Source organism: Propithecus coquereli, unplaced genomic scaffold, assembly GCF_000956105.1.
Source record: "Propithecus coquereli isolate 6110/MARCELLA unplaced genomic scaffold, Pcoq_1.0 Scaffold44, whole genome shotgun sequence".
Taxonomy (NCBI): Eukaryota; Metazoa; Chordata; class Mammalia; order Primates; family Indriidae; genus Propithecus; species Propithecus coquereli.
In genome coordinates, this window is record NW_012150174.1 from 1805041 (window position 1) to 1825255 (window position 20215).

The following is a 20215-nucleotide window of genomic DNA, read 5'->3' on the forward strand; positions in this document are numbered from 1 at the left end:
TCTTGCTCAGGCTGGTTTTGAACTCCTCAGCTCAAACAATCCATCCGCCTCGGCCTCCCAGAGATCTAGGATTACAGGCGTGAGCCACCACGCCCGGCCTGAATGTTATTTTTTGTTTCTGGATTAACTATAATAAATACATATTTTATAATGAAGTAGTTGTAAAAATGTCTTCTCAAGAGTTTATTCCCTATCAAATCAAATGTTTATAAGGTAACAGAGGAAGCTCTTAGGGGTGTTAGTAAGAATTAAAAGTGTTCTCTATTTCCAATAGTTTGTTATTTTCAGTTTCTGCAATACGTATCGCTTGTTTTTAAACTAATTTATAAAAGAAAATTTTACAGAACCTATGGAACTGTTAATTTAAATACTGCAATATTAATTTTCTAATATTGATTATAATAAACACATAACTATTACATTTTGAAGTCCACTGTGTTTGCAGAACGTAAAACTGTTCTGCATACCATACAAATCACATTTTAGGAAACATGAATTAAAATCTGTAAAATTCTAATCTACAACTAAAGGACACGGGGAGCACTAAAGGGAGGGAAGGTCATACCTTTAACCCGCATTTGGGTGAGGCAAAGACATAAAGTTTAACTATAATGTTTGTACCCTCACAAAACCCTGGAATAATAAATAAAAAAGAAAAAAAAATCTGTAAAATTCTGAGAAATCTGATAGACAAAATAAAACTAGATCTGAGAAAGATAGGAGGGGAAGGGTTGAGGAGAAGTTAGTAGATAATCATAGGATAATTTTAAGTATGTCAATAGTTGGAAGAAAAGCAGTGAGCAAGGAGAGCTGATAGAGCAAGTCCCCAGTTAACTGGGCTTACTGGCACAAATAAAAGTGGTAGTGTTGGAAAAGAACAGAAAAGCCTTTCTGAGTTGGGAAGGTGAGGGAGAAAAGATGGGTGAAGACAGAGAAACTGTAAAGTGAGGAATCCATTAGATTAATAGAACCACCCTTGAGCCACCCATTTTAAATCAATCAGGAAAAACATAACCCCTTATATACAGCATGGAAAACCATGTGTACCAAAATTCATTTATGGAGAACTTAAAAAAATAAATCAGAGATACATTGGGCCAACAGGTCAATTGTCTCACAGTTAATTTGCTTGGTAAATTTCCCTGGTCATCTGCTGTACCTCTGTTAATTGTATAAGGACCAATTTTAGGAGGTTTAATAGAATCACTGGGGCTATCCTACAATGGCTTCTGTGATTTCCAGATTTTTCTTGAAGGGAATTCCTTGAGTGGCAAACACTTAGTCCAGGTAGAATTCTGTAAAAGCCAAGGAACATTTCATTTATGAGAATTATTCCTGTAGGCTACATTTAAACAAATAGGGCCAATGAAGATATAGCTTTACTTATTTACTTTGGCTGGGCACGGTGGCTCACACCTGTAATCCTAGCATTCTGGGAGGCTGAGACAGGAGGATTGCTTGAGGTCAGGAATTTGAGAGTGGCCTGAGCCAAGAGGGAGATCCTGTCTTTATCAAACATTGAAAAAAATGAGCCGGGTGTGGTAGCCCAAACCTGTAGTCCCAGCTACTCAGGAGGCTGAGGCAGAAGGCTGGCTTGAGCCCAGCAGTTTGAGGTTGCAGGGAGCTATATGATCATGCCACTGCACCCTACCTGGGGCAACAGAGCAAGACTCTGTCTCCAAAAAAAAAAAAAAAAAAAAAAAAATTTACTTTATTAATAATCTGACATGAAACTTCTTTAAATAGCAAAGATACTCTAGTAAAAGCATTAATTCACTTGCAGCTAAAAATTTATTTGCCCAAAGCTAAACGTATATGCCTTGCTCTAACTCTTTACACATTTACACATTTTCCTCCCTTCCCACAACTGGCTAACTTTTACTCATCTTTTTCATCTTGGAAGCTTACTCTAAGCTTCCAAGTTACTAGCTAAGGTCTCCTATTATTCTCTTCATACCATTTACCACAACTGTAATTAGTTTTTTTATGTAATTCTTTTAAAGTATATGTTCCTTGACAGACTGCAAGTGTCATAAGGGAAGGCAGAGGCCCCGTGTGTTGTGTTCTCTGCGATACAGCACCCAGCAATACAGCGCCTGGCCCATTGTAAGAGTCCAGTAAATATCTGTGACATCATTTAAGATCTCTGTTGTTAGCAGAATACAATCTTGGTAAGACACCCAAGAATCCTTTGCATACACATCCTTGGCTAAACTCTAGGAAGCACTGTAGCTCTCAAATCATAGATCCGGGTACGATTTCTTGCAAAGATTCCAATAACTGGGTCTTGTCCTTATAAGGACACAGTGACAGCAAAAATTTGAAACAGTTGAATAGCAATCTTTAAATTATTGCATCTCGACATTTCCATTATCTACATCCCCTTTTCCAATGTACAGAGATAAATGGGAGGGAAGGCAAAGTGAAATATAAACTCCTTAATACACTCTAAAATAAGGATTACTAGAAAGAGAGCTGCTGTATCTGCCACCATAAAAAAATGGAGATTTGAAACACTACTTGCCATCAAGCAGCCCAAAAATGATCTAACAATTCAGCATTACAGGGAATAAGACTTTAGAAGTATGTGAAGAGTGACCAAAACGTATCTTTTAAGGATAGTTTCACAGACAAGGAAGATGTTAAGAAGAAAAAATGTGGGAATACAGGACTGGGCATTTTTTCACTTTACAGCAATGCAGGGACAGGCAGGAGGAAGAAAATGCGACACAGAGATGCACGATATAGGAAAATGTGCTCATATCCACTAATAAATACTGCACACTGACAAGAGTACTTTACCAAAATTGAAAGAGTAATCAGTTGGTAATCAAAGTGGGGGAAAGAAGAACTATTAGATCTATGCCTGACAATGCCACACTGAAAGTAGGAAAGAGAAAGGGGGAAGGGCACAAAAACAACTCGAGTAGCAGTATCTATAAGGTAGAAACAGTGGCCAAAATAGGAAAGCTCAAGGTACATACGCCAGACAACGGTCTGTTAGTATGGCAAAAAACAGCAGCACAGAGAAGCATGCCGTAAGATGGAAAGACATATGGTACCAGCAGGGAGAAGATACAAGCCTCGAGGGCAGTAACACAGGAAGCATTCACAACTGACTGGAGCTCATAGCTTGCTTCACTACGCGTTTTTTTTTTTTTTTAGAGACAGTGCCTCCCTCTGTTGCCCAGGCCAAAGTACAGTGTCGCCACCTGCAGCCTCCAGCACCTGGGCTCGGGATCCTCCCGCCTCAGCCCCCAGAACAGCTGGGACTAAAGGCAAGCACCATCATGCTCGGCTAACTTTTTATTTTTCTGTAGAGACAAGGTCTCATTATGTTGCCCAGGCTGGTCTCAAACTCCTGGCCTCAAGTGATCCTCCTGCCTCAGCCTCCCAAAGTTCTGGGATTACAAGCATAAGCCACTGGGGCCAACCTGCTTCACTACTTTTAACTGACTCTTCTCCCTCTGACTGTACCAATCTGCCCTAGTACTTTTAAAGAGCCCTTTTGACTTTTAACATTTGTACTGCAATATATATTTAATATCACCTAGGAGAGGCTAAAACCTATGAATATGCTGCACTGCTGAGGGTAGCAAACCACCTTTCCTTTCTGAATGAAGGATTTAGGCCTGCTAATAGGTACAAAGTTCTCTCCAGAGTCCAGTCCCTCTGTAAGCCAGAGGCCTGCTACCAGAGGTTATCTTCCCTTCTCTTGTGACCTCTCCATCTCAACTGCTTTGGTTTTGGCTTTTAAAGAGGTTAGGGTTGGCAACTTTGGCTTCATTACCAAAGTCCAGATCAGCACTTTTCAAACTGTTCCAAGGAGATGCCTCTAGGATAAAGGGGAGGCTAAGTGGGTGGGGCCCAGCCCTCTTAAAAGAATTCATGGGGAGAAATTGTTCCACTCCTTTAAAACGTTTGAAAATCACAAATCTGGATATTGGTTTAGATGGAGTCGATACTTAGTGCAAAGTATATTTCAAACTACTCAGTTTTTGCATATTTTTAAACACGGTCTTCAAATGGACAAAAGGTCAAGTTTCTTCTTTTTTTTTGAGACTGAGTCTGGCTCTGTTGCCCTGGTTAGAGTGCCATGGCATCGGCTTAGCTCACAAGCAACCTCAAACTCCTGGGCTCAAGTGATCCTCCTGCCTCAGCCTCCGGAGGAGCTGGGACTACAGGCATGCGCCACCACGCCCGGCTTATTTTTTCTATATATATATTTTTAGTTGTCCAGATAATTTCTTTCTATTTTCAGTAGAGACGGGGTCTCGCTCTTGCTCAGGCTGGTCTCGAACTTCTGACCTTGAGCGATCCACCTGCCTCGGCCTCCCAGAGTGCTAGGATTATAGGCGTGAGCCACCGCGCCCGGCCAAAAGGTTAAGTTTCTATATTTCCTTTCTTCACCCCATTTAAACGCTAAAGTGGGCGTTTAAAAGTCAATGGGAAACAGCTAGCCCCAATGTAGCCTTTGAGAACAATAGGAAATTTATAAAATAATTATATACTTCCAGGTACTGATAGTCTGTTTTCATCATTATATGAAAATGAAATTAGGCATGACCAAAATTAGGGGTGTGTGGATTCGCACATGTGTTAAAGCATTTAAGAGCGATAAGACTGACAGGCGGAAGCAAATAGTATGCGGACACCAAAGTGAGAGCTTTTTTTCTCTTACAGAAACCGAGACTTATTTCCCAACGGGAAGGGCTTCTCTGACTGGGAAAGGCCTCCACTTCCTTCATTCTCATAAGCCAAATCTGATCCTAGCTTTGGGTAAATCTTCGAGTCCCTTCCCCAGTAAAAGGGGAGGCTTCCTTTAGGTAAGTAGATTAGAGGTCGCCTCTTCTCTGCCTCAAGATAAGGCCAAACGAGCCGGCGGCCTAGGGCGTTGGGACGACAGCGACAGCGACGCAGGGAAAAGAGGGAGAATCCGCGCCGTCCAGCGGCCCCGAGGCCTGTCAGCTCCTCTCACCCGCCCACCCAACCCCATTCTTCGGTCTAAACTTACCAGGTGGGAGCTACAGCTCTGGGCAGGGAGTAACTGGGTTGGGTCGGGTCGAGTTCCGCTGTGCTGCTTAGAGCCGCTGCTGGGAAGAGGCTGAAACCCAGCGGCCGCAGCAGTCGCTACCGCCTCTGTTACTGGGGGGTCTCGCCTCCATCGCTGGCTGCGAGGAGTCTGAGGGCACGTGACCGGAAGTACCATGGCGGCCCCCGGGGCACGTGACCCCAGACCGTGGCCGCCATGACACTTTCCGCTGGTCCCCTCCCTCCCCCACCGGTTCCCGCCTGTTTCTTTTCCTCTCTCCGGTCTCGAGCGGTCAAAGGTCCCAGGATCCTGGCTGGCCCACCCATTTGGCCTAGACCTCCTCCGGTTCTGGTCGATGCAGTGTCTTCAGCCTGCGGCGGCCCTCGAACTCCAGACGGTAGAGAGCGTAATCGCGACCGCGGCCTGAGGGGGAGGGACCACGCGCAAGGAGGGGCGTGGACCGTCACGTGATGAGGAACTGCCGTTAACAGCGTTGCCCCCGCGTCCCCGGCGCTCCTGGATGACGCAAGCCAGGAAGGGGAGGAGCGGGAGGGGAGACTGAAATTCAGGTTCCGCTTTCGGTCCGCTGTTAGTGGCCCGGCAACTAGCCGGGTGAGTAGGTCCGTTGCACAGAGAGTGGGAGCTGCTGGCCTGGATGTGCTGTAGCGGGGCCGGGACCTCCGGGATGCTGGTCTGTGAGCCTGGCTTTGAAAACTTGGTTACTGGGGCTCTTCTCATCAAGAGATCTGAATACAGTATTAAAGTTACTGCTGTTAAAAAGGTAGTTCTGCTAGGCGAGAAGCTTTTTGTGGGCAGGGACTGTATTTTGTTCATCCTTGTGTCTCCAGTCAATGAATGAATGAGTACATGAATGAGTGAGTCTCCATTTCTTTGTCTTTGGCAGAGAATCGTTCTCTGATCTTCTTGGATAGAAAGATTCCATTATCAACATGAGGAAATCTGGTACTTAACCTTCGCATCATTTAATTTTTATTCCCTTTCTTATACCTTTCGCGTCCCCTTTTTTTTCCATGCATCTAGTGGGGCAAAAGGGAAAACTGATTTATTTGCATTTGTTTTGTGAGCAGCGAACACTACTGTTTTGCGTTATCATCAAGTCATGCAGGAAAATGGAAAGATGATTAGATCTTGATTCAGGGAGAGATGCATTCTAATCTCAGCTCTCCCTGTTATGAACTCTGTGACCCTTGGGCAAGCCAGTCTCCCAGTTGTTTCATTGTCTTTGGTAAGCATTTGTCTGCAACTTCTGTATGCTTAGTTTTTTGCTAGGCTGGAGCTGTGACAGATTTCACAGAAGAAACATGTAAACTCAGCTTTGCAAAAAGATAGGGTTTTGTTAAATGCGAGAAGATTCAAAAAACAGGCATATATTAAACCATAGAGGCATAATAAGTTTATAGAGTGAAAGAGAAATAAAAGATGGTCCAATACAGTTGGAGAATAGAAGGGTAAAATAGGATAAATCCCAAAATTATATAAGAAGGAGAGCTATTGAAGGTTTGTACAGAGGTTTTTCTTTTAAAGTGTATACTTTTAAAGCTTTTTATTACGAAAAATTTCAAACTTAGACAAAGTAGACAGGATGATAAAATGAACCCTTATGTATATGCAACCGAGCTTGAACAATTAGCATTCTGCTATTCTTGTTGGTACTGAGCCTGTAAATTTCTAGGTACTTTTTATTATATCCATTGTTGCATTTGATTAATAGCAGCTTTCAATTTGAGCTCAATTCTACTGTATGTGGGTACTGGCTAGGAAGATTTTATTATGTGAAAAATTTCTTTGAGTTTTAGTTGACTGCTCTGTTGAATCAACAGTGTAACATGGCCACTTTAAAAACACAGCTAAGTATTTTAGCATGTAATATAGAAAGTAAGTGTCCAGATTGAGGAAGTTAGTGTTTCTATTCTATTCTGGGCTCATCCAGCTACTTAAGGAGTATCATGTTCAGTTGTAGGCACCTCATTTTCAGGCAAACTAAAGTGCCTCTCTGTCAAAGGTTGACCAGAATGGAGAATTTGGAAATTGTCACATCAGGAATGGTGGAAGTGTGGGGAATGTTAAATTTTTAGAAGACCTGATAATGCTTTTCAAATACTAAGGGGTTATTTTGGAAAGAGTAGACTTATTCAACTGTAGAAGCCACAATTAGGAATAATGCTAAGAGCTCTAAGTGATCAGATTTCAGTCCAATATTAAAAAGGCCTTGTATCAGTGAGCACTGTGGAGTACTGGAATTGGCAGTGTCGTGAGAGTGAGTGCTTTCTTTCCGTTGCTGAAAATGTCAGGGATCTAGGGCAAAACCAATTTCTGAGTTTGGTAGATGTGTGCACAGAATTACCTTTGAGTCCTCTTCCACCTTGAGAATTCTGAGAAGTGGGGCTTACATGGGATCTTGGAGGCTGGGTAGATTTGGATAAAAAGAGCTGGAGGGGAACCAGTCATTTCACGGAGAGTTAACGTAAAGAAAGGTATAAAGTTGGAATTGGTTTAACACTGTCACCCAGCAACTGCTCTTGAGAACTAACATTACTTATGCTGTTTTATTTTCCATTCTCATCTCCGTTAAATCTTTTTTTTTTTTTTTTTTTTTTTAGGAAGAAACTTAACTAGGTTCTCTTCTCCCATTATGTCATAACTTCCAGCATATTCTCTTTTCACAAAGATCAAAACAAAATGGCCTATCCACTTCAGTTTCTTTGTTTCAAGATCACAAGTGAAAGAGACATTATGGTCTTGATATCATTTCTTTCTATCACTTTTGGATTTTGTACCATGGTTTTATCTTTTTCTTGTATCTTCAGTCACTTTCATTTTAAAGACTCTGCTTTTAGGCTGGGCGTGGTGGGTCACGCCTGTAATCCTAGCACTCTGGGAGACTGAGGTGGGAGGATTGCTTGAGGTATGGAGTTGAGAGCAGCCTGAGCAAGATCAGGACCCCTTTGCTACCAAAAATAGAAAAAAATTAGCTGGGCGTGGCGGCGCTTACTTGTAGTCCTAGCTATTTGGCAGGAGGATTGCTTGAGCCCAGGAGTTTGAGGTTGCAGTGAGCTACAGTGACACCACTGCACGGTAGCCAGGGTGACAAAGCGAGACTGTCTCAAAAAAAAAAAAAAAAAAAAAGACTCTGCTTTTACTGGAGGCTGAGGTGGGAGGATTGCTTGTGGCCAAGAGTTAGTTGTAGGCTACAGTGAGCTATGATTGTGCCACTGCACTCCAACCTGGGCCACAGAGCAAGACCCGGTCCCTGAAAAAATAAAACAAGTCTCTGATTTTAGCTACTACCTACTAATCCATCTGAGTCTTCCCTTTTTGGAAAGTCATGAGGTTTTCTCCTTTTCCACCAGACTTCTTGAGTAATTGGAATGCTTTATCTTCGCTTCCTCACCACCCACCCTTTTCCCCAAGTCCTTGTTTTCTAGCATCTGCCCACATCACTTTACGGAAATTATGTGACCTCCCAACACCAAATTCTTCAATGCTTTTCTGTTGCCTGCCAAATTAAGTTCCTTGGTTTGAAATTCAAAGTATTTTGTAACTTGGGCCCAAATTACTATCCCAGCTTTATCTTTCATTACTCCACTACGTGTATCTGATGTTTCAACCAAAGACTAAACTCGTATTCTCCAAATATATTCTGCATTTTTTCATCTCTGTATCTTTGCCTGTTGCTGCCCTACCTGCTACTCTTTTCCTTTTCCTTCAGAGAAAAGCCTATTCGGCATCAGTGCTACTTCCCTTGGGAAGTTTTCTATGGTTCCCTTTATTTCAATGTGATCCCTCTGTCCTAACAGAGCACTTTGCTTATGTTTCCCTTATAAGACCTGTGTGTGTGTGTGTGTGTGTGTGTGTGTGTGTGTGTGTTATTTGTCTTTGTCTCCCTATTTAATTATAAACTGACTGATTTCTGGAATTATTTTGCTTGACTTGTTTCCACCACCTGTGCCTGATGTTTTACTAGGTACTCAATGAAATGAATGAAAAGAATGAGGAAATATTTTTCTTAGATGGGGATCAGGAATTCTCAAATGTTTTGAGTATAAGCATACTAAAGTTTCCTTTTTTTTTAGAACACCATTCTCCTTGCAAAGGTCAAGTTGTATTAAGAGCAATGTTAATAGCAGAAGACAATACCATATTATGTGTATGCAGTAAAAAATATCATAAGCTTCTGTATGTTTTTTCACTAGAAAGTATGCTCTTGAGGGTTCGGTCTTTGTTTTGTCCTCCATTGTTATCTCCAGGACCTAGAACAATGCCTGGCACATAGGTGGTGCTCAGTATGTATTTGTTGAATAAATGAATAAATACATAATGTTCCTTAAAGTCAAGAACACAAAACAAAGTATAAACATAAAGCAATTAAGTATAAACAGTTGTTTCTGAATTTTTCTGTTGTATTAAATTGCTTTTTAATTTGGCAGGTAGCAAATGATTGAGGAAAGTTAAAATTAATGGGTAGAATTTCTTAAATTTTCTTTTTATTTCCTTTTTTTCTGGAAAATTGGTACAATTTGACAAAAATGTGCACTTGAGAGTAGTTGAACAGATTAAAAACTCTTGTGTTAGTTTTGCAAGTCCTCATGGGGTATTTGGCATTTGCTACCTTGTATTCTTATCTGTATTCATTCCTGTCTAGTCTCTTTTGTTAAAGCTCTTACTCTTTGTTCTCTGATGCCTGCTGCTTACTTTTCACTTAGTAGGTGCATTCATTCATTCAACATACTTACTGAGACCCTGCTAGGCTGGAGAGAGAGGTCCAGAGGCCTATTTCTATTACGTACTGTTCAATTGTTAGCTGATAACTGTAGTGCTTGCTAATAAGGGTTTCTAATTTGAGGCCTTTACAGAAGATAGCATTTTAATAAGGAGCTCTTAAAGACAAGAAAATTTTCAACTCAAAGAAATGCAGCAGTGAGCTGGGTATTAATATTTTACCTCAGAGGAGCTTGACCAATTTTCCTTTTTTTTTTGAGACAGTCTCACTCTTTTTGCCCGGGCTAGAGTGAGTGCTGTGGTGTCAGCCTCGCTCATGGCAACCTCACACTCCCGGGCTCAAGCAATCCTTCTGCCTCAGCCTCCCGAGTAGCTGGGACTACAGGCATGCGCCACCTTGCCTGGCTAATTTTTTCTATATATTTTTAGTTGTCCAATTAATTTCTTTCTATTTTTAGTAGAGACGGGGTCTCGCTCTTGCTCAGGCCGGTTTCGAACTCCTGAGCTCAAACAATCCTCCCGCCTCGGCCTCCCAGAGAGCTAGGATTACAGGCGTGAGCCACCGCGCCCAGCCCCAATTTTCCTTTTAAATCCTACTGTGTCCATTCTACCAACTCCCACAGTTAGGTAATAAAGGGGAATAGGATTATGGAGGGCTTTGTGAATCCGGACCTGTTACTCTGGGAGTTTTAGGGTCAGGGAATGAGTGACACGGTGTTAGCCCACTGTGGCATAAGATGTTACCTGTATGTGTTTTCTTTCCACCTTGATGCTAAGCACCTGTGGAGTACGGATCGTGGTCCTTTTCTCATGTGTCCTTATGTTCTCCACATACTTATTAAATGCATGCTGATTGAATGATGAGCTTCTTAAATTATATTTCTGTATGTTTTATTTAGGGGAGGAATTCTGTACCTATCACTCAAGAAATTTCAACTTTCTGGCTAAATGACTTTTGTGCCAGTGATACCAGAGTCCTACAGCCATGTTCTCGCAGAGTTTGAGTCTCTGGATCCATTACTCTCAGCCCTGCGTCTGGACTCCAGTCGTCTAAAGGTGAATTTCTTAATTCTTGTATCAGTTTCATATTTATAATTTTGTGTGCTCTCTGTTACGTGTGCCCCTGCTGTCTTGTTCCTTATGTTTTGTGGAATCTTGGGTGTTCTTGCTTGTCTTATTCATACCTTTGTGTAAAAAAGAAACTTTTTGTCTGAGGAATACGAGCCCCTTTAAATTATCAGACACAAAGAGGCATTGGAATGAAACAGCAGTTATGTCACTCCCCCTTGAGCTAAATGATTACTCCTTGAAGCCACTTGCTCTGCAGGCACTAGACTAACTGATGCCAAGTAGCCATAAAATGCCATAACCCTATAGTTCAACAATGCATAGCCCATCGCTAACCAGTATTATTTCTGTAAACCAATGAGAATTCCTGGTAAATGTTTGTAATCACCCCGTCTCCTGAAAACCTGAGTCTCTCTTGTTCTCCAGGGCACTCCCCAAGGCAACTTGGAAATGTGTCCCAGGCTGCAGTCCTAAACCTTGGCCCAAATAAACTCTATATTAATTTTGCCTCGGCTTCTTCCTTTTAGGTCTACACCTTACATAGAAGTAGCATTTTTATAGCTCTTTCTTGATTTATTTTTTGAGCTGTCTTTTGAATTCTTCATCACCCCTGGAAACTATGACACTGATTGCTTAGTTTTTCCTCCTCAGTAATCTTGCTGTCTTCTCTCAGAAAGTAATGTATTTAATTGAAAATAAAATAGTATAAATAAGTATACCCTGTAGGGACCAAGAGAAAACTTCCCCGTCACCCCTTGAAGGTTCACTGAAAATCAGCTGACAAAAGGCAGATTAATAGGAGAAAAGGCATACAAAAAGTTTTTTAACATGTGTGGTACAGGGGAATCACAGGAGAATGATTACCCAGTAATCCAGTACAGAAGCTTATATACTCTTTTTCATAGGGGAGGGGGGAGATGGGAGTATAGAGAGTTCTACTGGGCAACAGTGAATCATCTAGGAGAATGCATGGGCCTGGTAGGTGGGAGGCAGACATTATGGGAAGGTGAGGGATGGAGCTTTGTAGGAACAATCTGTCTTATGCACATAAAGTCCCCCTGGTAATCTCTTGCAGCTGCCTTCAGAAGAATAGATGGAAAGTCTGTCTGGGTGTGGTGATGACTTCCAGTCTCTTCTCTCCTCCTGTGATTGATCTTTCCTGATTATTTGATGAGATCCCTAGGAAGGGGGTTTAAGACAATTGCATTTCTTTTAGAAGGAAACTTTCTTGGTCAAATAAAGAAATTCCAGAGAGTCCCACCCTGCACTTGCAGGGAGATGTTGAACAAGACAAGATTAGAGAGACTTTGATTTTGAGGCAGCTTCTAAGGCCTGTCAGCATGTCAAAGCACCGTATTTTGAGGTATCAGTTTCTGAGCCCAGCAATTCCATTACATTTTGAATAACTTGAACCACTGCAGTTATAGTAACATCATTCCAAAACAGGGAATTTGATGTAACTTCTGTTTTAGGGAGCAAGGCAAAAGTTAGCTCTGTGGGAAGAACTATTTATTTGCCTCAAATTCTGAGTTCTTTTGATTAAACCCAGGAATGACATGGTGAAGAACAAAGTCTCATAACCAATTCCAAAATAATTTCATGCTTACACTTTTGCTACCATCCCAAAGCACCTTTCTGGCCTCTGAGGGAAGGAAGAATAGGGAATGGTAGGCAAAGTAATACGAGCAACAATTGTGAGGGTTGATATCAGTTAGAAATTTTTTCAGCTGAAAGTTACAGTATAGTGTAACCTACTAATAGGGGCTTAAGCAATAAAGACGTTTATAATCTCATTGGAAGTTAGTGTTTCTGGGTTTAGTGTAGTGGCCCAGTGATATCACTGAAGACACTCCATCCTTCCTGTTCTACCGTCATCCGTATGTTAGCTTTTCATCACTTTTGCAGTATATGTCCTATCTCCAGCCTTACTGTTCTCATTAGCTTCATAAGCAAGAAAGAGGGGGCCAAGGGCAAAAGCTTTCTTTTCTGCAGGCTCTCCCCTTTTCTGGATAAAGCTTCCTGAGAAGCCCCCAGCAAGCTTAGTTTTATTAGCTGGGATTGAGCTACATGGTTACACCTGGCAGCCTGGTAAACTGGAAGGTGAATATTTAGGTTTTACAACTTCTCTGGGGAAAAGCAACAAAGTTGAAGAGGATTGGGAATCTCTTAGTCATCCACTAGCTTGCCACAGGGTCTTAGGCACAGCATGACCACTGCTTTCTCTGGTGGATAAGGAGAGAAATCAGCAGGCCGGCGGTGTGAGGAGACATGACAGTGACCTGTATCTGTGCCCTCTGTAGTCTCACTTGCTCTAAGAGCTGTGGGTGTTTTGTGATGATTATACAGACCAGAAGTGATTTAAATGATTAAAGTGGTTGCTTTATCCCCTGGTAACTTACTTGGTCTTCCTCCACTGTGGTCAGCATTGAAATCACCTAGCCAAATTACACAAAATATAAATGATCTAATAACTGGCTTTGCCGAGGGAAAATTACTCATTTATACAATTGAGCTTGTTCAGCCTTTTTCAGATTCAATTAAAAGTTTAAAAAACAAAATATTCTTTCTTCAGTATTTTCCACTAATCCAGAATTAGAAAGTAAGTGCCATTATGTTTTATCCATCTGGGGAGGGGGTAGAGTGAGGGGAGGAACATGATACATAAATCCTCAGTATTTATTTTGGAGAATAGTCTATTAGGTTAAGTTGCTGTGATTATCTCACACTTACCTCTTCGTATGTTTTTAGTGCACGAGCATAGCTGTGTCTCGGAAATGGTTGGCTTTGGGCAGTTCAGGAGGAGGACTCCATCTCATTCAGAAAGAAGGCTGGAAGCACAGGCTTTTTCTTTCACACAGGGTAAGATCAAGGGCAGTCCTGTCAAATGCCATTCCAAGTCTCATAAATGTGGATTTCTCCAATATAAACAATCATTTGGAATAAAAGAAGATTATAAAACTTGAAATTTACAAAATATTTTTTCCTTTTGTGCTCTAGGAAGGTGCAATTTCTCAGGTTGCCTGTTGTTTACATGATGATGATTATGTTGCTGTGGCTACCAGGTAAGAAACTGTTTTAAAGCTCTGTTCTTTTCCAGATCCATTTTAAATTGATAAGTGTGTTTGTTAGGGTGACCAACCATCCTGGTTTGCCTAGGACTGTCCCAATTTTAGCACGGATACCCCTCGGTACCTAGCAAACCAGGACAGGCAGTTGGTCACCGTCATGTTTGTAGAAAATGCTAATTTGAGGCAACAAAATTTTAAAGGCATTGCAAGAGAAAAGAACAGAGATAGTTTAGAATATTTAATTTCTCCTATTATACTGGTTTAGTAACTGAGGCAAGTAAGTTAATACCTCAACTTTTTACTTCCTCTTTTCTGAAGAACAAAAGTTTGCATATATTTAAATAGTTAATATTGTAATGCAATTAAATTGTACCTTTTATAATTACCAAAAATTTCCTTCTGTGACTCAATTTTTGCAGTCAAGGTCTTGTAATTGTTTGGGAATTAAATCAAGAGCGTCGTGGGAAACCAGAACAAATTTATGTGTCTTCAGAACACAAAGGCCGAAAAGTTACAGCTCTCTGTTGGGATACAGCTATTCTTAGAGTTTTTGTAGGTGATCATGTGGGGAAAGTTTCTGCCATCAAACTCAACACTTCTAAACAAGCAAAGGTGAGAACCAGTCCAGTTCTTTGTGTATGTGGTGTTGTCTTACAGAATTTTTAATTAAAGCATGTGATTTTATCTACTGTATTTCTTGGGGGACTGATTGAGAGCCCAGACTTGGAGACTTTGAGCAGACTTGTTTGTATGTAGTACATATGGTGGCCTGTTTTGGCTTGATACTGTTACAGAATGGCTTCTGTGAGCTAATTTCAATAATTTGTGCATTATCTAAGGCAGTACTCCCTAATTCCACCTGCATGGCTCATTTAAACAACGCATTCTTTGATACAGGGCTATTAAGAAAGAAAAGACATCTGTTTATTAGTTCTGTGAATAAAATGGCAAACATAGAAATGGCACCAAGTCTAGGCTCCTGCTCTTCTGGTCCCTGTGTAGAAGAAACTCATGGGTCTAAGAATATTTTCTCTCAGGATGGAGAGAAACTTATTATGAATGGAGTCTTAAAGGCACCCCCGGTTTGTGTTCTGTTGTGTGGGTCCTCAGGCTTCCTTCCACAATTATTGCTGTAGAGAAAGGTCGAGACTCAGGTTACTCTAACAGAATGCTCTAGTCTGTCATTGAGACACAGCAAACCAGCTTTTCACTGTCACGCTTTTCCAAGGCCATTATGTCAGAAGTGGGGGATTTGTCTCTCACTGGCTTATTTCTGTGTGGGATCCTGGCAGAAAAGAAGAGATCTAACAACTATTGTCAAGAATACTTTTTTTGAGAGATGGGGTCTCTCTCTTTCACCTAATCTTGAGTACAGTGGCCCGATTATAGCTTACTGTAACCTCAAACTACTGGGCTCAAGTGATTTTCCTGCTTTAGCCTCTTAAGTAGCTGGGACTATAGGTGCACACCACCATGCCCAGCTAATTTTTAAATATTTTGTGGAGATGAGGTTTTGCTATGTTGCCCAGGCTGGTCTCGAACTCCTGGCCTCAAGTGATCCTCCTTCCTTGGCCTCCCAAAGTGCTGGGATTACAGGTGTGAGTCACTGTGCTTGGCTCTAAATTACTTCATTTAAATGAACACATCAGAATATTCTTCTTGTTTGGCCATAATGATCCATCAAAGTTATCATTTGATTCGCAATTATTTTTGGTCAAAAATACAGTTGAAACCCTACACATAGTATAGACTTAATTTGTCCTTTTCGGAAAAGGAGAGGTATTATCTACAGGTGAAAAATTCTCTCGTGTATTCTAAAACTTGCTTCATCTTTTTCATTCCAACCTCTATGATTAAATAATCACAAAGAGCCTTCAGAATTCTCTTCTGCAGTTATGTACCAAATGATTTCACAAAACTTTTAAATGAGTGAAATTTTCATATCCTTAAAAACAAATTAAATTTTGGCCTGTTTAAAAATTTTATTGTGTTATCCAAGTTATTTTCATTTAAAAGTAAAGAGGAGGAGATTATATGTTATGATGAAGTAAACTTTATTTCCTTCTCACATCCCTTTTAGGCAGCTGCTGCTTTTGTGATGTTTCCTGTTCAGACAATAACAACAGTTGACTCCTGTGTTGTCCAGTTAGATTATTTGGATGGAAGACTACTTATATCTTCACTTACTCGATCCTTCTTGTGTGACACTGAGAGGTATGTTGACCAACCATCAGTCATCAGAAAGACAGGATTTTAGAACCAGAAGGGACTTAGATGTTATCTAGCCCAAACCCCTCAATCAAGTATACAGACATTAGTAAGGAGCCAGTCGTGTGTTAGAGAGTAGAGGAGACTGAACAGTCCAGTGGGTGACTAAGACAAGTATTCAGTGAACCCCCTAACATGAGGCACGATGTAAGTGCCATGAGAGAAGGCCAAAGGCCTGCTTCAATATGGGATATCAGGAAGGCTTCCTTGATTGAGTTTTGTTGTTGTTTTTGAAATTTGTTTTGTATTTAATAGAATTTTACTAAAAGGTAAAATTGGATGAAGACTAGTTAAGAGCTTTGTGAAGCTAACAAATATTTCACCAAAATCTCAAGGATGGAGCCAAAGGTACAATGAATGGCAAAGAAGTGTATTAGAGGTAGCTGTGGAATACTAGAACAAAATAGGAAACAGCTTGAATTGAATATTGTGTATAACTGTACCAAAGTTCCTCAGCCATTCTCACTGCAAGAAATTTTCACCGCCCCATTATTTTTTTTTTTCCACTGGCCCTGGCCAGCCACCATATTTCTCAGGACCATTCCTTCTTTTAAAAATTTGTTGTGGAGAATTTTGAGCATACACAAGAGAAGGGAGAATTGTATGATGAACTATAGGTACCCACTTCACAGGGGTGTAACTGGAGTTGGATGACAATAACATAGAACCTATTGCAAAAATAACACGTTTAGAAATGCCCACTCTATTACCTAGAATTCAGTTTTCAGGGACATGGATAGTACAGTAACTTAAAAATTTATTTAAGTTGGAAAAGAATATTTTTTTGTTCAACCTATGTTCCCTCCTAACAAATAGCATTTTTAACCATCAGGACACCAGGGAATTCACTACAAACAGCATTTAAAAAAAAAAACAACTGGGACTCCTAGTGACTAGCCACAGTGATAGATATGAATTTGCTTCATATAGATAGTTTAAGGACTAAGATAATGTATACGAAAATATCTAACCTTGTGCCTGTCACATACTTGTTTGAAAATGTAGAAAGTGAGATTAATGACAGTGCAAATGAGAATGAATTGACTGCATTTTTTCACTCAGCAAACATTTACTGTACTCTGGATCCTTAGCATTGTACTAGGCATCATAGAGGATATAAAATAAACAAGCAATATATTTTATTTCCTGAGTAAGGAATATAAGTAAAACTGTAACTTTATGTATTGCTCGTATACATTTCAAAGCACTTTCACATCCATTTTCTTACAGTAAAGCAGATGTTATATTTTATTCATGAAGCAAGTAAGTACAGGATTATTTATTGAATTATCTGAGGTCATCTAGTAAATTCCTGCTAGAGAGCATATTAGATCATTCTCCATTAAAGAGATTGAGTTTATGGAGCATTACAGTGTATTAAGTACTTTCTGTGGGTCAGATGCTGTGCTGTATACTGAGAATTCAACTAAAGAGGAATAGGAAATGGCCTTTGTCCTGAAAAGTCATAATCTACTCTTCAAATAGATAAAATTACCATCTATAATGCAGTAAGTGCTATGGAAGCACCGATAGGAAGCATGCAGTGCAGCATATGAGAGTCAAGGAAGTTTCTCAGAGGAAGAATGATGGAGCTAAGTCATAAAGAATAAGTAATAAGAGTTTTTAGAAGGAGACAACTTCTTCATCATTCTTACTTTCCATTTCCCCAGGCAGTGTGGTAAGCTTTTTAATATATCTCACTCATATAATCCTAAGGGAGCAGAATGTTCCAAGGTACAGAGTTTCAGAAGGATCTGGCATTTTGAGGAAAGATGTTTATGCTAACGGAGTGGCTTGGAGACAGTGTTGGAGAGGTAGATTAGTAGCTTCCACGGAGTAGGCAAAGAATGTTTTACAAAGTGACTTGAAATGCAATCAGCAGGAGTCAAGGGTGTATGAAATGGTTTGTTAGCACTCACTTTTTAGATTTGAAAGGGGCCATCACATTAATTCTGAGCCACTTATTCTGTGGCTAATAACTGAGTACTAACGTGAAATGGTTTGCTTTCTGTCACAGAAATGGTTAATGGAAAATCAGACCCAGAACCCTATTTTGACCTTTCCATTCTATTCTTGTCAGTATATTGCTAGTATGAATGAAGGAGAAGACATTGTGAGTGAGGTTATTACAGCCGTGCTGATTTGTAGTGCCACTGATTTTTACTTTTTTTATAAGTAAACATGCTTTCTTTCTCTTCTGGGTATTAGAGAAAAGTTTTGGAAAATTGGGAACAAGCAAAGAGATGGAGAATATGGAGCTTGTTTTTTTCCTGAAAGATGTTATGGGGGTCAGCAACCTCTGATATACTGTGCTCGCCCTGGCTCCAGGATGTGGGAAGTGAACTTTGATGGGGAAGTTATAAGCACACATCAGTTCAAGAAACTCCTCTCGTTGCCACCTCTCCCTGTGATTAATCTAAGGTAATGATTTGTATGACTGGTTGGGATTTCTTGGGGAACCCATATGGAAGGACTGGGTTAAAATCTCTGCTAGTCTATATGCGTTAAACATTTTATTATGCTTTTTAAGAGTGAAGTTGAATTTTTATTAAAAGATTCAGAGAAACCAAAAAGTCTTTAATCAGTTATCTTTCCTATGATTAGAGTGAGTTGAATAAGGGCAGATGCAATTAGGCTCTTGAGTTTGTTTTGGAGACAAAAGTTTTCCAATATTGGGAGAAGTATACTTCTGTGTTGTAATTAAGACCTTACCAGATACGTTTACTTTCTAGATCAGAACCTCAGTATGATCATACAGTTGGAGCCTCCCAGTCTTTGTCTTTCCCCAAACTCTTGCATCTTAGGTAAGTTTCTCCCTTTGATCCTTTTGGAAAAAAAAAAAACAAGACTTACCTTTTTCTCTTTGTTTCTTGTTCGGAGGCAGTTAGCTTTTTAAGGTTGTTTTTACACTAAATTATTTTTGAAAAGTTAGGAAATAATTATGTTAAATGAAATGTTCTGTATATGAGAGAAATGGAAAGATCCCAGAAATACCTTCCCTTTCAAAACCAATTAGAGAATTTGTACTTGTTGGGGAACTGCTGACAATTAGGGATAAGAGCTATAGGTGCTTGTTCTCTCATAACCTTCCCTACCTGGTGGGATGTTACGACGAAAGCAAGTCCCAGACTGAAATCTGCCACACAGATGTATGTTTATTAGCTATTAGGCACAAAAATATTTGTAGAACTTGTTCTTTGTAAGCTTGGCGAAATTTCAGCTCTCTGCTGTTTAGGTACTCTGACAAGTACCTTTCATAAAAGATCTGCTCAAGTCAGATTCAGCCATATTCTTTCCTTTTTTTTTTTTCTTGAGATAGAGTCTTGCTCTGTTGCCCAGGCTAGATTGCCATAGCGTCAGCCTAGCTCACAGCAACCTCAAACTCCTGGGCATAAGGGATCCTCCTGTCTCAGCCTCCTGAGTAGCTGGGGCTATAGGCACTCACCACCACACCTGGCTAATCTTTCTATTTTTAGTAGAGACAGGGTCTTCTTCTTGCTCAGGCTGGTCTCTTTTAACTCCTGACCTCAAGGGATCCTCCTGCCTGGGCCTCCCAGAGTGCTGGGATTACAGGTGTGAGCCACCATGCCCAGCCAGGTTCAGTCATATTCTAATGTCAGAGTTCAACTAGCCTTGTAGTTGGATTACGTGCAAAATCTACTAATAGAGTGTCATTCTAAAGATTATCAACTGCTGGGCCTGCCAGTTCTTGTCTCTTGTTCTGCAAAGGTTGGGGTACCAATGTATGATTTCCAGTCAGTCTATGTGTCTTAAACTCTACCTATTTCATCAGTGAAGAATTATTTCTAATATCCCTTAGGCTAATTAATAAGGTCTCTAATACAGATTCAGAAAGTGTTATTTAGAGGTTATTATAGGGTGCACTGGTGTATGGACTCCTGATTGGGTTCTTTTAAAGTCTAACCATTCTTAGAATGTATTTTTTTAAAAAACAGTTGAAATGTTAACTAATTGCCTCTAAGGGTAAGGATAAAAACTAACTTATGTGTATGTTACACTACTTACACTGAAGTATTTA

The 20215-nt window shown here is 40.4% G+C and overlaps 2 protein-coding genes across 2 annotated transcripts in view; one reads left to right on the forward strand and one right to left on the reverse strand.

Moving 5' to 3' along the window:
- GTF2H1 (general transcription factor IIH, polypeptide 1, 62kDa) overlaps positions 1-5373 on the reverse strand; it is a 35942-nt gene extending 30569 nt beyond the window's left edge. Inside the window, exon 1 of the mRNA XM_012654168.1 lies at positions 5015-5373. Coding sequence (XP_012509622.1) covers positions 5015-5209 — 195 coding nt within the window. The 5' untranslated portion in view covers positions 5210-5373. The remainder of the gene's footprint in view (positions 1-5014) is intronic.
- Positions 5374-5568: 195 nt separating this feature from the next.
- The window catches only part of HPS5 (Hermansky-Pudlak syndrome 5), a 38141-nt gene continuing 23494 nt past the window's right edge, over positions 5569-20215 (forward strand). Inside the window, exons 1-8 of the mRNA XM_012654264.1 lie at positions 5569-5813; positions 10672-10828; positions 13589-13699; positions 13838-13902; positions 14328-14520; positions 15989-16122; positions 18385-18597; positions 18909-18980. Coding sequence (XP_012509718.1) covers positions 10721-10828; positions 13589-13699; positions 13838-13902; positions 14328-14520; positions 15989-16122; positions 18385-18597; positions 18909-18980 — 896 coding nt within the window. The 5' untranslated portion in view covers positions 5569-5813; positions 10672-10720. The remainder of the gene's footprint in view (positions 5814-10671; positions 10829-13588; positions 13700-13837; positions 13903-14327; positions 14521-15988; positions 16123-18384; positions 18598-18908; positions 18981-20215) is intronic.